The following is an 18,208-nucleotide window of genomic DNA, read 5'->3' on the forward strand; positions in this document are numbered from 1 at the left end:
CTATTAGTCTAGACATTTTCTGGTTTGCGATGCCTTTCAGCGGTAATATGTCCAAGAGGGTGTTTCTCTGACAGCCTTGAAGATTTTCAATTCCAGACATGAAAAAAAAAACTTTGAGAAGGGACAGTGTGTGTTAACTAGTTTGCAAAAAGGTAAATCTCTCCGCATCCTAAATATTTTTAGATCTCTGTGGGGGATGTACAAAATGAAAAGGCCTGTTTTCAGTATAGCCACTAATCAGGTAATGTATCACTGCTGAGGAAGTAAACCTGGTAATCTAGTAATTCCCAGTGTAAATAAAACTGGTGTCTAACTAATTAGATCTTAGCAGCTAATTTGAGGTTTACGCGGTATTACTGATAAACGGCTCCATTGATTGAAGTTTGGAAACTGGATTAACGCTCAGGGTAGTCTCGTCAATCCCAGTCTGCTACAAACTGTAAGTGTGCAGGTATACCTGTGTTTGATATTGCACAAAGAACATCCTGTAATGTTTGACTCCCCTTCAGGGAGAGCAAACAGCATCACAGAGGCTAGTCACCACCCTCCTCCTGCCCCTGCCCTCCTCTGGTATCACTTCATGGCTTATCAGCTCCTTTCCCCGTTCACTTCTCTGGTTGTCTCCAGGCGTGAATTCAGACAATATGGATACAGAGCCTCACTCTCACTTTCTCCACTTAAGAAACGACACTTATTTTTCCTTCTTCTCTGAGGTGCACCTCTCAGATCATGTGGCCACCACTGTGGTAGAGACCCTGGCCATCGCCGCTGTTTTCCTGGTCTCTGTGGCAGCAAATGTGGGAGCCGCAGCCATGGTAATGCGGGAACGCAGACTGCTGACCAACAAGAGCATCCTGACCCTCAACTTGTTTGTGGCCGACCTGCTGTTTGTCAGCATGATCCCACTCATTGTGGCAGTGCGGTGGACGGTGTCCTGGACGCTGGGCTATACGGCGTGCCACATTGTGCTGTATGTCATCTGTGTGAGCGGCTGTGTCACCATCACCACCCTGGCCACCATCAGTGTGGAGAGGATGCGGGCCATCCTTCGAATGCAAACTGTGCCCACTTTAAACCGCAGGATGGTAACGGCCACCGTGCTCCTCATGTGGGCCTTTTCTGCACTGGCCTGCATACCCCTCAGTCTGTTCTTCACTGTGATGGAAGTGGAGTTCCCTGAACAGGTATGGGTGGATTGATGGATGAAAGGAAAGTTCAGTGTCCCTGCCACGAAGGTATTTTTTTGTTTATTTATGTTGTTGTTCCACAGGAGCGGGTACACATCTGTACCCTCAAGTGGCCTGACACGACTGCAGAGGTTGTGTGGAGTATGGCCTTCACTGTCCTGTGCTTCCTTCTCCCAGGAGTCATAATTGTGGCCAGTTACAGCAAAATATTACAGGTGGGTTGTGTTGTGCTTTCTGATTAATAAAATTGTCCGGTAGTGAAGTAAAGGACTGTTTGAAGTTTTGTAGGATAAGGAGAGCCCAGCATACATATATATAGTTAGACTCCCGCACCCTGCCTGTGACACTCAATAATTACTACTTAAGACGTAGATCTGTAAAAAATGTCTTACATTTAGGTTTTAACCTAAAAACGACCATGTTATTCAAAATCTTTTAGGACATGAAAAACATTACTTAACCAACAGTGCCCTCATTTTGCCCTCACTTTAATAAAGATGGTTCATTCAATAAGTATGTTCCCTTGAATTGTAGAAGTGTGTGGATAAACCTGTAATGACCAGTTATTCTGGCCAAGTCGACCCTTTGGTTTGTTGACATATTGACTGCCACTTGTGAATAGACATGTATCCATCATTGTTTGAGGAGAGCTGCAGGTGTTTTATGAATTACTGAAGCTGAACATTGTGCCTGTGTGTGTTCAGTGTTGCACTATCAACTGTCAATATGACATTGGGCAACCAGTTCTACCAATATGGACATTTGAGTGATACAGTCCATTGAAAATGAGACAGAAGACAGTTTTTCCTGAATCGATGTGAGGTCCTGGGAGAGAGGATGTCGTATGTGTACAGATTGTAAAGCCCTCTGAGGCTGACTAATTCAACTAATTTTTATTTAAAAACAGAATACATGAAGATCAAAGTTATTTTTGTCCATATTATATAATAATATTAATAATTGAATTATGCAATATTTTTATTTCAGATTGCTAAAATATGTCGGCTAAGGCTCCGACCCAGAGACAGACGGCCCCCAGCTGAAGACTCTCTTGACTATCACGTCTCCCGTCAGGATATGAAGCTCTTCCGTACCCTTCTGGTCCTCATGTTCTCCTTCTTAATAATGTGGAGCCCCATTTTCATTATCAACTTCCTGATCCTGGCCAGAAACTTCCTGGGTCACCTAGAAGTATCCTCTACCATGTTCTTCTGGGTGGTAACAGTCACACTGGCCAACTCAGCTCTCAATCCCATCCTCTACTCGGTCTGCCAGTTCAAGCACAGCTGGCGCAGGTTCTGCTTTGGTTCTGTTGTCGCTCCACTGAGAAAAGGACGTAGTGGCAGTGGTCGAACGCAAGGAAAACATCCATGATCATTATCATGATCATGATTGTTTCGTCAAATGGAAGATTCAAATTTACATAATGTATACAGCACAAAGTCAACAGCTCTCGTGACATTTATATACCTCTGATGTCAGATACAATGTCAATACAATAGGTGCATTACTAATATTCATTTATATTAATAAAAGATAAACAACTAAGGGCAAACACTGTAAAGAGTTATTTTACAATAAATCATCTGCCATTTTAAGATTCTGTTTTTTCTTTTTAGTTGAAAAAAATAGTATCGTGAGGTGCCAAATGTTTAAATGTGGTGTGCCCTCAACGTACATCACATATTATCTGAAATATTTTGTCCTTTTATAATATTCTGTTCCATAAACATGTTATGATTGAATGGTGTTTTGATTCTCAAACCATCAGAAAATGAACCACAATCAAGTGACTAACATAAATTACAGTATTACTGAAGCACTTTACTCAGAGAATGTTTAAGTCATGCTATTGGCTCATTATCTGGTGTGAAAGTATGTGTCTCAAAAGCAAATCTACTTACGAATAACAGTTTGCCTGAGTAATTAACCTTAAATCAGCAGTTTGCAATCCCACTTAATCCTGTCTTTGGTTTAACACAACTGCTGGCTAACAGAAGTGGCCCAGGAAAGCCAGACTGTACTATCTACACAACTATTATAGTGGCCTACGCAACGTAGGCCACTATGATTGTAGTGTGGTATAATCACTTCACAATTATGTTTATGGCGTAACTGGTCCCTATTTGTAAATACACACTTCTGAATGATACAGATACATTTTATAATTCATAACACCCTCTGATAGTACCACATGCCACTTTGAAAATAACTGCCATGATGACACTTAAACAGCTCTGCCAGGTATTGCATGTTACTTTGCAAAAGTGCAACACAAGAGATGAGCCAGTGAATCATGTAGATTGTGGAAATCCTCAGGGATGATTGCAGTCTTGACTTGCTCAGTGCCCTTTTCTATTGCAGGTCACGCTGCAGGTGCCATAACTCAGCTAATATTACCTGTCAGGGGATTGGCCTGACTAAAATGACCAGTGGCTGGATTTACAAGTTAAGAAAGCTCAGGGGCTTTATGACTCTTGCGTCACAGTCATTAGTCACCTCTGGTATCCCCTTACCCTGTAAGCCACTCACTACCGTCTGTTACTGAAGAGAAGGTGGAAGCTGTTTTGGAAATGTCTCAGTAAGGTCTGCACTGCCGCATCTTCTGAAGGCCACCTCTACTGCTCTGCTGTAGCCACCTGAGAGGAGCATCGTTGTGCACTTACAGAAGGGATTGTGCATCCGAACTTGGACAACATGGCAGACAAAGACACTGTAGAGAAGTTCCTTGACAACAACCCACAGTTTGCTAAGGAGTACTACGACAAGAAAGTCCAGGCAGATGTGATCACTGCTGCCTTCAATAACCAGGTCAAGGTCAAAGATCCAGCGTCTTACAAGGATGTCAGCACCATCCAGGAGGCTGAGTTCATATTTGAGCTTATAAAGGAGATGCAGAACAACTACCCGATGGAAAAGGCCCTGCATAAAATCCTCCAGAGGATTGCTCTGCTGATCCAGGCTGATCGCTGCAGCTACTTCGGCTACCGGGCTCGTAACGGAGTACCTGAGCTGTCTTCGGTCCTCTTCGATGTGACACACAATTCTCCATTTGACAAGAACTTAGTGAATCCCAATGTGGAGATTGTTTTTCCCACCGACATAGGAATTGTTGGATGGACGGCACACTCCAAGAAGCCTCAGATTGTTGCTGATGTTAAGAAGGTGAGCTAATGACTTAAACAAATGTAAATAGTCACAAACAAGTAAGACAAATACAAATAGATCAAAGATTAGGATTATTTTTTAGGTGTGTTGTAGAAGAAACAAGCTAAACCAGGCTGACATCAGAGAAAATAAACAATGGCTACATATTTTACATTCATCTTGTGGTCAGTGGATAAACACACAACTGTTTAACTTGTATCTCCTGTTATTTTTAGAACTCTCATTTCAGTGACTTTGTGGATAAACAGACCAAATATACCACCAAATGCATGCTTTCGAATCCCATTATGTGTGATCAAGAATCCATTGGCGTCATCATGGCCCTCAACAAACAAGGTGCCGATGAATTTTCAAAGAGTGATCAGGAGGTAAGTGGACATGGTCATTTTTTTATAAGCGGGAATTTATACTAACTTCACTTCGAAAGGTTGAGAAAATGAAATTATGCCATTGAGGCTCGAGGGTTTGTAGTACAAATCCACTAAGAGGGTCACATCCATTGGCCAACTTTAGCCCAAAAGCTTTCCTGACTCTGACCCGGATGACTCGGTACTTTGCTTCACCTTTATGACATCTCAACTTATAATCCATTTAGGGCGGAGAAGCTCAGAATTTTTTCTGATCTTTTCATTGGCTCATTGTGCCTCTAGAGGTCAAAGAGTCTCAGAAGATCTGTTGAAGGAAGTAGCTGCAGTCTCTTGTTATTGAACAATTTAGAAACCTGAACATGTGACTGTGATTCATAAAGCAATATGAATATTTGCTTTTTCATTACAGCTCTTCAATAAATATATACACTTTGCTACTGTGGTCGCTCTTCAAGCTCACACGTCTCTCATGTGGGATATAGAGTCCAGAAGAAGCCAGGTAACAATACACAGGAACAAATTCAGTTGTCCAGTCTGTTGTGTTTTTTCTCAAGAAAACCAAAGAACAACTTTATAAATTCATTAATGTCATAAATGTCAGAGACATTCTTCTTCCAGCTGCATTTTAAACAATATATTGATTGACACACAAATCAAAGGCCCTGTAAAAATGATATGCGGTGATGCTTTTCTTTGCAACAGGTGTTGCTGTGGTCCGCCAGCAAAGTTTTTGAAGAGTTGACGGATATTGAGAGGCAGTTTCACAAAGCCTTGTACACAGTGAGGCCATACATCAAGTGTGAGAGATACTCTGTGGGACTCCTGGACATGACCAAAGAAAAGGTGAGTAGGGGAGGTCTAAAAAAATCTTTTTTTTTTTTTTAATTAATAGTGAATTATTTAGAAAAACATATTTTTTCCCTTTTCTACAACAGGAATTCTTCGATGAGTGGCCAATCAAGCTCGGGGATGTGGAGCCTTACAAAGGCCCCAAGACACCTGATGGCAGAGTAAGTACCAAGCTAGGTTTATAATTGACCTCTTTGATATTGTTTTTTTTTAAATATAAAAAAAACATTCTTTTATGTTTAAAACATTTAGGAAATCAACTTCTACAAGATTATTGACTACTTGCTGGAAGACAAAGAAGAGATTAAAGTCATCCCGTAAGTATCATGATGCACTGTAGCAACAGTGCAAAACCACTTCATTTGCATAATCGTAGCGTATAACTAGTCGTCTAATAGGAAGACATGCAGTTACTCATCCTCTCTGAACTTACAGCGGCCCGCCTGCCGACCACTGGGCTCTGGTCAGCGGACTCCCAGTATATGTGGCTGAGAATGGATTTGTAAGTTCAACGTTTGTTCCATTTTCTTTTTGCAAACCTGCAGCGGAAGAAAAATGAATGAATGAATTAGTGTCATTGATGTGCTGTTCTCCAAACACACATGTGATTACTTTTTGTTTTACTTCTAGATCTGCAACATGATGAATACTGCGGCAGATGAGTACTTCAAATTTCAGGTGAGACACCATTCACTGACAACTGGCATTGGATTCTATTCACTCTGTCACTAAAATAATCCGGACGTCCTATTTTATACCATTTGACAGAAAGAAGCGGTGGATGAGACTGGGTGGAAGATCAAGAACGTCCTCTCCCTCCCTATTGTCAACAAAAAAGAAGAAATTGTCGGTGTTGCAACTTTCTTTAACAGAAAAGACAACAAACCATTTGACGAGAATGATGAACAAATTACAGAAGTACGGAAAACTTTCTCTCTGTCTTCGGCGGCTCTTTGTAAATCTTGTTTTACTCTTTAAGCATCCCAATATAATATGTTGCTGATGCTGTTATGATACACTCCCAACATACTTTAACATGATGATTTAATTTGTTTTTATTGAACTAACTGTAGAATAATTAGGTAACAATGAATTTGATTGTTGTGTGTGTGTCCATGTCACTACAGGCTCTAACCCAGTTCCTTGGCTGGTCCACTCTGAATAGTGACACATACGACAAACTGAACAAGACAGAGTGGAGGAAAGATATTGCCCAGGAAATGCTCATGTACCAAACAACGGCCACACTGAAGGACGTGCAGAGCATTCTGGTAAGCTGCCGTTCGTACTTCAACCAGACTGACAGCTTTGTGGATCGAGCTCCCTTTAAACGACCTTTCCCTTGCAGGCCACTCAAGACAAGTTTGGCTCTGCACCAGAGGACTGTGACCAGAAGGAGATGTACAAACTGTTGGTAAGCTCTTTGATGTGTGGAGTCCGGTGCTCCCCGTGAACTCACTGTGTTTGTGACTCCATAATGAGTGTTTGCTCTGTTTCCAATGTGCAGAGAACCACCATGCCCGATGCCAAGAAGGTGGAGCTACATGAGTTCCGCTTCAGTGACTTCCCCTTGTCAGAGATGGAGCTCATCCAGTGTGGCATCCGCTGCTTCTTTGAGCTGGGCGTGGTCGAGAAGTTCAAAGTCCCAGCTGAGGTACGTTGTCAGGGAACCTGACCTTCTTCCTGCCTCTCAGGGCAGCAAACTATCTCTGAACCTCTTAACATATCAACATGAGTGCATCTTGAGAGCAGCCAGATTACATTTTAGTCTCAAGCATTCTCATTTGTGTATATTTTGCAAGGTGTATCTTGCTCTATAACCGTAAAAGACATAATTGTGATCTGAGTCCAAGGTTTCTACTATTTGAACCAACGATGATTCAGTGCAGTTCTGTTTGGGTTTTGCAGATCCTGACGCGATGGATGTTCACCGTTCGTAAGGGATATCGTGACATCACCTACCACAACTGGAGGCACGGCTTCAACGTTGGACAAACCATGTTCAGTCTGCTGCTAGTGAGTCTCATACAAGTATATCTTTCTTGTTTTTCATATTAGCTGCTTTACTGCTTGTTATAACAGAGTGGTTGTCCTCTTTGCTTCTCAACAGACAGGTAAACTGAAGAAGTATTACTCCGATCTTGATGCCTTTGCTATGGTTGCTGCTGGATTTTGCCACGATATTGACCACAGAGGAACCAACAATCTCTTCCAGACAAAGTATGATTTTTGTTGGTCATTTTAATGGGACAAATTCATTGGTGAGAAACATGATGAAACCATTTAAACTTTTTGACTCCTGTGTTCTGTTTCTGGTGGACTCTTGTAGGAGTTTATCCCCTCTGGCGAAACTGCACAGCTCCTCAATTATGGAGCGGCATCACCTTGAGTACAGTAAGACACTGATGGAGAATGAGGTGGGTCTTTATATTTACATGTAAGTGTTTCATAGTAGATTAGTAGTGCATATGCATTGAAGATATAGATATATCTGTTTGCAAATTCTGTTCATGCTGTACTAATTACGCTGCCAGATTAAGAGGTTCTGGCTGCCATCTAATCTCTTCTTCTGCTGCTCAGAACCTGAATATCTTCCAAAATCTTCAAAAGCGTCAATTTGAGACGGTGCAGCATCTGTTCGAAGTTTGCATTATTGCCACGGATCTCGCCCTCTATTTCAAGTAAGGAATGTCAAGGGTTTTGTTCCATCTAAGTACACTTTTAATAACGGTTCAAGGACGTTAGACAAGAACTGACGGCTTTCTCGTCACTCAGGAAGAGAACGCTGTTCCAAAACATTGTGGGAGCTATGGAGGCGATTCCAGATGAGAAAGACAAGATCAGCTACATCTCCAACAATCCAACCAGGAAGGAAATCATCATGTAAATGAAGACTTTATCACCTGAAATAGACATTTCTGTCATCTGATCATGCCTCCAGATTGTCTTGTGTTTAATATTTAGTTGTAATTAAAAATGGTGTTGTTTTTCCTGCAGGGCAATGATGATGACGGCTTGTGACCTGTCAGCCATTACAAAGCCGTGGGAGGTTCAGAGCAAGGCGAGTTCCCTCTTAAGACCTGTGAAGCGATTACGAAACATAATTTCCCCATTTGTTCTCATTGTTCTACTGGTTCTTATGGTCTTAGGTCGCTCTAATGGTGGCTGCAGAATTTTGGGAGCAGGGAGACCTTGAAAGGACAGTCCTTGATCAGCAGCCTATTGTAAGACATTTTTAAAGCTATGGTTTTTGCTATGTTGCCTGCACTGTATATATTGTCATGAAGTCATAACAATATCAATCTCCCACTTCTTCTTCTTCTTCTTCTTCTTCTTCTTCTTCTTCTTCTTCTTCTTCTTCTTCTTCTTCTTCTTCTTCCTTATCTTCTTCGTCTTTAGCCAATGATGGACAGAGCTCATGCTGAGGAGCTGCCTAAGATGCAATGTGGTTTCATTGACTTTGTCTGCTCCTTTGTGTACAAGGTACAACTACATAGAAATAAAAACACTAGTCATTGTTAATGAATACTAACATGATATGTATGTATTGTGTTAGTGGTGTGTTTGTACTTAACCTCGTGTTTGTTTGCAGGAGTTTTCTCGCTTCCATATTGAGATCACTCCGATGTTCGATGGGCTGAAGATCAACAGGGGCGAGTGGAGAGCTCTGGCAGACGTCCACGAGGCCAAGGTGAAGGCTATCGAAGATGAGAAGAAGAAGCTGGAAGGTGGAGGCGAACAAGGTGAGCACTGAAACCACTGTTTCCACATCCCTCCTGCTCATTCTGTGTCTTCATCGTCTTTTCACTGTCTTTCTCGTTTGTTCCTTTTACTGCTCAAGATGCTGGGAAGTCAAAGACGTGCGTCGTCAGTTAGACCTCCAGGACGGTCGAGGCACTTTTGAATGTTTACTGGATGTTTGTTCGTACAGTTTGTGTATGTGCATGAACATGTATTCACAAATGAGGAAATCCCAATGTGCAAAAATCCTTGAATTATTATTTTTTGTATATAATGCATTTTATTTATTTATTCAATTATATATATATATATATATAACATCTTATACAGTAATCTGTTTTAATTGGCACCGGTGTTTGGCAGTTTGAATGTAATATTATGAAAACATGACCTAATCTGTATATGTTAAGATTTGATCTTTTAATCATTATAACAATTCTTACTGGATATAAGATATGTATATTTTGGGGAATATTTTGTAAAGGGAAAGTGCATACGAAACAACATTTCTAGTTGCTTTTTCTATTTCAAGTAGTGCTTTTAAAATTTGAAGCATATGTCCCTCACAAAAGGGTGCGAGATGTAAGAAGATTTGACTGAATTGGATTTAGTTATAAGCCACCTCGAGCCCCTCGGCTGTGCTTTTTAAGTCCCCTGCTTACATAAAGTAGAAATACTCCCGTCCTGCTCATAAGTCAGCATGTGCAGAGTGTCATGTAGAGACACTGTGCATGTGCTATGTTGGAGGAATGGCTGGAGTGTGAAACGATACATCAGCAATGCTGCGAAAGCTGAAATGTTCAGACTTCTCAGAATAGAGCGTGAGACATTGCAAACCAATGTCAGATTGTATTTTCTGAAGCAAGTGTTTGTTAAAATAAGAATATTGAATTGAGTGAATGCAAGCTTTGCTAAGAAAGTTGACTCATAGCATTAAATACGTAGGTATATATGCAATAGCATCATGTATAACCAAATGTCAAGAAATGTCAATAAATATTTTTTTCAAATCAAATCATGGATGTGTGCATTTCAGTCTCATCGTTCATTCATTCGAGCTAAACACAAATTTAGCTAGAATGAAAATATAAATTTGACACTTAATTTTAGCTGCATGATGGTTTTATTGTCAGGGTGTATTTGCTGCAGCACAAAGGTGATTGAATAGAAACAGTTTCCTGACTTATGGCCTCATGGATGTGTCTGTGTACACTGGCCACCACTAACGATGGGCTTAGGAGAGCTGGAATGACTAAACTTCACCTTTTAACCAACGGCTAACAAGCTTACAAGAGACCTGTGTTCCTGGCTTGTTGACTGGTTTGTGTTTTCAGACTGATAATGATTCATCAAATGTAAAAGGTCAAGAGGAATATGAATGCACTGTAATAGTGTGTAGAGTAGCTAACATAAACAAGACATATCTGTAATATCTCTCCTTGTAAGTTGCACTTTACAGAAGATTAGATTAGTGTGATGAGAGTCATGCATAACCTTTGACCTTTTACTGGTTGACGTGCTGTTTGAGCTACATTTGCATGCTGGATTGCACAATAGCTGTAAAGAATATATATTCAGAATTTCCAAATGATAAGAAAACAAGAACAAGATCACAATCAACATAATAATATTCAAACTTTTAACAAAAGTTTGAATATTTTCACCTTCTACACTATAACTTAACTTATTTAGTTATTAAAGTTTTAAGTGGAGATTAAACTGTTACTAACCTTCAACTCTCATGCTACAAATTAAATACACATTTTTATATGTATCTGCAATGATGGTAAATGACTGTGTTCCACCTAGTTATTACATAATCATGGATATTTAAGATTTTATGTTTTCTTGTGTCGCTGCCGTAATCACTCCCTTAATGTGACAGGTGGTGTGTAAACTTGTTCATACAGGAACCAGAGAGCATCTCAGTTATATAAGCCTGCAGGAGGTAAGCCAGCTTTGTGGATGACAGAACACCTTAAGACAGCATGTAGGGACAGAGGTCAGACAGCAACACAAGAATATGTTCACTTAATGTGTTGCTTTCACTGGTGATAGAAGACTGGAGCAGAAGGGAGACCTCTTCCACTTTGTACCAAATGAAAATAAGGATTGTTGAGTCGAATAGTATGAATATTCAGTCTAATTTGCAGGGATCTAAACGCCTTGTTGATAATGATACCAACAATCCATTTAAGACAATTAATCTTTGAGGGAAAATAGAAAAATAAGTATTCAAGATTAAACTTTCTTTAAAAATCCAGATGATATATTGTTAGAGAGCTTGTAAATCAGCACCTAGCTCGGTTCTACATGTCCCTCTAGTGGGGCACTCAGGGAAGACAGGCTCTTTCTGCACCTGCTACAAGAAAAAGGTGAACGTTTGTGTTGGAAATACATGTATTGATAATGCTTGCCTATTTTCTTTTGCCGTATTAGAGAAGTCATGCACATGCATAATGTGTAGTCATATGCTGGTTCTCAGTTTCAGAAAAACCAATAACACAAATCCCAAAAGTCCATTAACAGTCCAAAACTCCAAGTGTCAGGCAAATCAATTGTGGTGGACATTGCTGTAGTGAAATAGCTGCTGGACAGTGTGTGTTCTATTCTGGCAATGAATGACGGCATTTAGGAAGCGCAGACATACCCATCATCTTGAGGCAAAACAATTATATCCACTGTTCTCCATTCAGTGTCAAAGCTGCTCATGAAAAAAGACATTTGTTACTTTCTGTCCCTTCTAGCGCCTTCATGTCCACAATTCCCCTCTGAATATTTCCTCTCAGAAGTATGCACAGTCTCTTTATATTTCCCCTATGGGTGATAGCTTTAGTCTCCAATCTTCCCTCTATATCGTCCCATGAAGCGGCTCTCGAAGCATGACCCTGCTTTCATTTCTCTCAACATTTTATTATCATCATAAAAAGACACTCAAATGGTGTAATCCTATCAAAGAGACTGGCTTTCCAAATCACTTCATATTTATTCAAAGACCTTTTCAAACTGATTCTTACCAGAAGTGTCTGACGCATGCAGCCCTGCCAGGAACAGTGAATAAACATACTAATCTTATTTTAGTCTCTGGAGGGATCTGCAGCATGACATTAGATGGTTAAAAAGAAGACTGTATGGGGCTCACATGGCATTTCTGGCACAGCACACAACAGTGCAATGAAGCAGTGAAGGCAATTGTAAATAGCCATGAAACGGGGGTAAATGTGGCTTTGTGAAAGGACATTTTCACAATGCAGAAATGCAGGATGTGAGCAAAGACCTGTCCTTTGTCTGTGAGGGGCACGAGGGGGATGGGGTCCATTTGACTTAAGCACAGCAGATGTCAGGATGACAGGAGGGCTTCCCCACACCCCTCCACCACAGGACGGCCACATTTTGCATCCACCAGTCGCCATGGAAACCGCGAGCAAACCAGGAAATAAACCCCAAATGTGGCAACAAACCTTTGAGAACATTTGAAGCCAAACCCAAAGTAATAATGGCAATACTAATACGAGCTGTGTAATGGCAGGAGTTTGGCAGTCTAGTGGAGTGCACTGAAGTAATACTACAGCTGTATTTCCATGATGACAGTTCATTTCCATCGGGTTTCCCACCCGCTTCCCGCATCGACAGCCCGTGTGCGTCTGCGCCACAGGCAGTGCAATCCGCTGGCTCATGTCGGGGCTTCATTTTCTCCAGCTGATTCACGAATATCAACACCGTGTCGTTGCGTCGCCTGCTGGGCGGAATCCTGCGGGAGGTCGACACGGAGAGTGTGGCGTTTTCTGAAATCACATAGGCGTGGTTTTGGATGGAGACGCTCCGTCTGCTCCCGCTGGGATCCCCACCTGCCCTCACACCGTGTTTGTCACCGCGCCAGCTTGGATTCATCTGAGCTTCAGCCACTACAGCGCGAATTTGATCAGATTAGATCATTTTTTTGTGTGTGTGTCACTGGGGGTTATACTTTTTTTTTTTGTCAGGGGGTGTAGTGTCATTACAGCAGCCCGGTTTGATCACCTCCAGAGCGAGAGGCGGCGGCGGCGGCGCACGGCACTCGGCGGAGATACACAGCGCGTCCCTCGGCCTCCAGGCAGCAGCAGCAGGGGAAGAGGAACCACAGCGCAGCACCGGTTCATGTGTAGGGCTGTTCGACGCGCAGGTCGTGCCCGCAACGGTCCGCAACAATGGAAAATGCACGCAAGATGCCCAAGAGATCGCCCTGGCTTTGTGTACTCGTAGTGGCGTGTGTTTTACTCGCAGTGGACAGCAAGAGAGCCAGACCGCCCCGCTGCCCCTCATCATGCACATGTACCAAAGATAACGCGCTGTGCGAAAGCGCAGGACTGATCCCTCGCAGCTTCCCGCCCGATGTCATATCACTGTAAGTCTTATCATCGTTATTTCATACAAGCATTCCTAACCGGTGCTTACAGAGATGAACACAACACACTCGTGTGTCTGTGGTTTCAGAGCTAACCAGTGTGTATGTCTGTCGTGTGTCCTCCCCCCACCCCTCTCTCAGATCATTCGTCAAGTCTGAATTCACTGAAATCCCGAAGGAGAGCTTCATCCACACGCCTGCCCTGCATCTCCTGTGAGAAATCTCTCCGGAGCTTTTTGATCGTCAGTCTTTGTTGCATGCTGTCAGTTCGTGAGGTGATCAACGCCATGTTTAATGCTTAAGGCACCCCCTCTCTGGTGCTGCACATTATGAAAGAATGGATGTAGCCTAATTGGAATGAGGGAGCTGAGCTAGAAATTATTGTGGAGAAGATTATCTTTCTAAAAGATTCACCGACATATACCTTTTCATACCAGGGTAGTTTCTCTGCTGGAAGTCTTGCCTTAACATGCTTCCTGCATGTTGTGGATGAGACATGGTTTCAGATAGAGATTTATTGATGGGGAATCCCTCCTTTTGAATAGGGAATCCCCCTTCACACAGTCTTATGGTCTGGAGCACTGACTGAGTCACTGTGTCTTTGAAACACATGTGAGGCTGCATTGATCCATATCTTTGATGTATTTGGGTTACTGTGAAAGAGAAAGGAGGGAATTGTCCATCCCAGGTCCATTTAGTCAGACCATCGCTTGTTGGTATCCAATCTGTGAGCAGGAATAGTGAAATATAATGGATCCATCTGTTCAGTCTTTTCACAGCCAACAACCTGGAGTCTATAAACGAGGATGCTTTCCTTGGTCTTCCTCATCTGGAGTATCTGTGAGTATAGATGTTCCAAGTTTACAAGCTGTTAAAAAGCAGTTAACAAACAAATTGTTTCCCCTCTCATATATTTATTTAACACCTTTTTTTTCAGGTTCATAGAAAACAACCAGATCAAGTCAATTTCACCACAAGCTTTCCGTGGACTAAAAACCCTCGTGCATCTGTAAGTATAATGTATTCAAATAGGATTATGTCCGGATATCTGTGAAATTTTGATTCAAAATCTTATCAGGTCTCTTTTTAAAATTGAATGTAGAGAAGCTCGCTGTTTCTAAAGTGTCTGCAGAAGGCAAAAACTGCTCCAGTGACAACATTTATAACACAACTTGTATTGCCAGACGCTGTTGACTTGATTATGAAGCCAATCCTGTCACATTCACTATCCAACTTAATGATTCTTAGAAGCCTTTGGCTCATTACATGTGCATTTTTTTTTTTACAGATTTAGTGAGGAAAGTAAAACAAATCTTTTCAATTATCTTCAAGAAAAGTACTTTTAACTTTTTGTTTGTAGCACAGAGCCACATAATCGCTAAGGAGGCAGCTCTAAAAATAGCTTCATGTTTCCTTGAACTCAGAATAAGCAATGTTCCTGCCTTCTGTCTCCGGGGTGGCCAAAACTGTGCCCAAACTAACCTTATATTCCTCTGCAAGGAAACACTAACACATCCTTATTTGGAAGAGGGAAAGATGGGGAAAGTACATTGAATAGCAAGTGAAATACGAACAATAAGCAATATATCTGTTTTTCCCTCTCTTCCAGGAGTCTGGCCTACAATAATTTGGACACTTTGCCCAAAGATTTGTTCAAGGGTCTTGAGGCCTTGACGAAAGTGTAAGTACTAATTTAAATCCATTATCTGGGAACAAAGAGATACATTCTACAGTGTTACATAACAAAGTATAATGTATGATATCATGGACAAGTTCTGCTATATATAGACCTCTGTATAATCATTTCTCTTCAGCCAAGGCCTGACAAATGCGTGGGTGGTGCTTTTAGCGCCATTAAAATTACATGCGGCAGTGAGGAAGAGAGATAGTTTGCAATCCATCACCCGCTGAAGATGTTCCAGTCTCCTTTGTGGTCCCTCTTCGTGTTAATGAGAGCGCAGAGTGAAGCTGTGAGGGCCAGAGAGCAACGCCAGCAGGCACACGTCAATGACTGGAAACACAAATCCTTTCAAAAGGCTGAGAGCATTCCCGTTGGAAGTGAGTTTGGTGGTTTTCTCTCTTCAGAGACTTGAGAGGGAACCAGTTTACCTGTGACTGTAAGTTGAAGTGGTTGGTGGAGTGGATATACAGCACCAATGCTACAGTGGACCAGATTTACTGTAAAGGCCCGGCCTCACAGCTGGACAAGAAAATCAACGACCTGGTGCCGCTTTCCTTCGATTGCATAACCACAGGTGGAGTACAAAAAAAATCCCATTCGACTTAATTTTTACAACAATGATCACAGCTTCTTCTGATTTTTTCAATGTCATTGAAACCATGTTTTTTTTTCCTCTCATAGAGTTCGCTTCCTACCAGTCCCTGAAGTTTGAATCCATATCCGTGGAGGCATATTCCTTCGGGAATGACCAGTATGTGGTGTTTGCCCAGCCCTTCATAGGGAAATGCAGCTTTCTAGAGTGGGATCATGTGGAGATGGTCTTCAGAAGCTTTGATGACATTGACAGTAAGTCAAAGTTATTCTAAAAGGGCTGTCGTGTGAATGAGCTGTGTGAGTCTAAAAGGAAGGGGGTGAAATTGGAAGAGGAGCCACTAGATGGAGGCATGCATCTAAGACAAAGCGAAACCGTCTTGTTTTTCTCTCTTCTTTCTCCTCACCAGGCACATCCACAGTGATTTGCAAACCTCTGGTCATTGACAACCAGCTCTTTGTCATTGTGGCCCAGCTGTTTGGTGGCTCACACATCTATAAGCGCGACACGTCTGCAAACAAATTCATCAAACTCCAAGGCATCGACATCCTCAAAATTCGCAAACCAAACGATGTTGAGACGTTCCTCATCGACGGAGAATCCTTCTTCGTCATAGCAGACAGCTCCAAGGCCGGCTCCACCACCATCTACAAGTGGAACGGCAATGGCTTCTACTCTCACCAATCGCTCCACCCGTGGTACCGGGACACCGACGTGGAGTACATGGAGATCTCCTCCAAGCCTCACCTGATCCTGTCCAGCAGCTCCCAGAGGCCAGTCATCTACCAGTGGAACAAAACCACCAAGCTGTTTGACAGACGCACCGACATCCCAGAGATGGAGGACGTCTACGCCGTGAAGCATTTTCTGGTCAAATCCGACCTCTTCATCTGTCTGACGCGATTCATCGGCGACTCCAAAGTGATGCGCTGGGACGGGTCCCTCTTCCGGGAATTGCAGACCATGCCCTCCCGCGGCTCCATGGTGTTCCAGCCCTTCTCCGTGGGCAGCTGGCAGTACGCCATCCTGGGCAGCGATTACTCTTTCACCCAGGTGTACCGCTGGGATGCCAAGAAGGGCGAGTTTGTCCATTTCCAGGAGGTGAACATCCAGGCGCCGAGGGCCTTCTCTCCAGTCTCGATAGACAACCGGCAGTTCCTGCTGGCCTCCAGTTTCAAAGGGAAAACTCAGATTTATGAGCACCTGGTCATTGATCTGAGCGACTGAGTCAATGTTCTCTTGACTGGTTGGCTGATTGTTTATTTGAGTGGTTACTATGTTAAGAGATGGCTGCCGCAGCAGATGTAGACAACACTGCAAGTATCAGGTGATCCTAACTTGAGCAAAGCAGGCATTAATTAGTCTTTTCTTCTTCTTTTTTAAACTTCCATTAAAATCAGTGCATGATACAAGACAATAACATGCATCGCAACCAAATAGATTTGGCTGAGATGCATGTTGAGTTCAATGTGTTGCCAAGACATTAACGCATGAGCAGGGCCTCTCACTGGCCATCCCATCCTGATGAATGCAACATCAACGCTCATTAATCCATTAAATCTCGCCTGTAGTTTTCTTTTTGTGTTCAGCTTTTAAAGTCTCAGCAATGTTTATACATTTGTAATCTCATATATTTATCGACAGAAAGTAATTACGAAATGGTACTTTATAATCTATTAACATGTTTAACTGAACAAATCTGCCAAAATGAAATGTTTACATTTTTCTGTCTTTCCACTTGAGCGCCAAAAGATTTGTAAATTTAGCTTTTGTAAGTTTAAGAGGGACCACACCAGTTAGATACATATTTGTTAAGGAAAATGATTTCAAACAGTTTATAATTTGGAAAATATTAACAGAAATGTGTGAGAATATACCTGTAAATCCTTGCAGCTAACATTTTTATTGTTCATGGTTTGTATAATGTTTAAAGTATTGCAAATTACAGTTTTTCATAAGAAGTATGAAAAACCTTTCGGGCACACAGGAACTATTTTCACACAATTGAATGAACTGAAATGAAACACTGAGGATATTGTTCATAATGCTTTACCTTTGACTAACATGTATGCGAAATACATCAACAGTGTCATAATTAGAATTAAGTTATTGACTAATATCATGCTATGTAGAGTCAATAAAGGTTTACATTATTAACTGTTGCATCTCATCTGAGCTCCCTAAAGGCACTGTGTGGCATGACACCACTCAGACATCTATCTCACTGCTCCAACAAAA

At 41.9% G+C, this 18,208-nt stretch overlaps 3 protein-coding genes across 3 annotated transcripts; all 3 read left to right on the plus strand.

The window, feature by feature from the left end:
* The first annotated feature begins 644 nt into the window (after positions 1-644).
* On the plus strand, positions 645-2,683 carry LOC137780204 (free fatty acid receptor 4-like). The gene is made up of 3 exons (XM_068568637.1): positions 645-1,184; positions 1,271-1,402; positions 2,175-2,683. The coding sequence occupies exons 1-3, from the start codon at positions 645-647 to the stop codon at positions 2,559-2,561; spliced, it is 1,059 nt and encodes a 352-aa protein (XP_068424738.1). The 3' UTR covers positions 2,562-2,683.
* Positions 2,684-3,884: 1,201 nt separating this feature from the next.
* On the plus strand, positions 3,885-9,539 carry LOC137780299 (cone cGMP-specific 3',5'-cyclic phosphodiesterase subunit alpha'-like). Its single transcript, XM_068568789.1, has 22 exons — positions 3,885-4,352; positions 4,571-4,723; positions 5,133-5,222; positions 5,426-5,566; positions 5,659-5,733; positions 5,825-5,889; positions 6,008-6,074; positions 6,203-6,250; positions 6,341-6,490; positions 6,700-6,843; positions 6,921-6,986; positions 7,080-7,226; positions 7,481-7,588; positions 7,683-7,792; positions 7,902-7,989; positions 8,153-8,253; positions 8,348-8,455; positions 8,570-8,633; positions 8,722-8,796; positions 8,972-9,055; positions 9,165-9,315; positions 9,414-9,539. Exons 1-22 carry the CDS (start codon positions 3,885-3,887, stop codon positions 9,446-9,448), a joined length of 2,538 nt encoding a protein of 845 aa, XP_068424890.1. The 3' UTR covers positions 9,449-9,539.
* A 3,365-nt stretch (positions 9,540-12,904) lies between these two features.
* Positions 12,905-18,123, plus strand: LOC137780304 (leucine-rich glioma-inactivated protein 1-like). Its single transcript, XM_068568797.1, has 8 exons — positions 12,905-13,697; positions 13,839-13,910; positions 14,466-14,537; positions 14,635-14,706; positions 15,307-15,378; positions 15,783-15,952; positions 16,060-16,224; positions 16,380-18,123. The coding sequence occupies exons 1-8, from the start codon at positions 13,501-13,503 to the stop codon at positions 17,195-17,197; spliced, it is 1,638 nt and encodes a 545-aa protein (XP_068424898.1). The 5' UTR covers positions 12,905-13,500; the 3' UTR covers positions 17,198-18,123.
* Positions 18,124-18,208: the final 85 nt, after the last annotated feature.

Source organism: Clinocottus analis, unplaced genomic scaffold (genome assembly GCF_023055335.1).
Source record: "Clinocottus analis isolate CAN_PGR_092001 unplaced genomic scaffold, fCliAna1.0.p SCAF_8, whole genome shotgun sequence".
Taxonomy (NCBI): Eukaryota; Metazoa; Chordata; class Actinopteri; order Perciformes; family Cottidae; genus Clinocottus; species Clinocottus analis.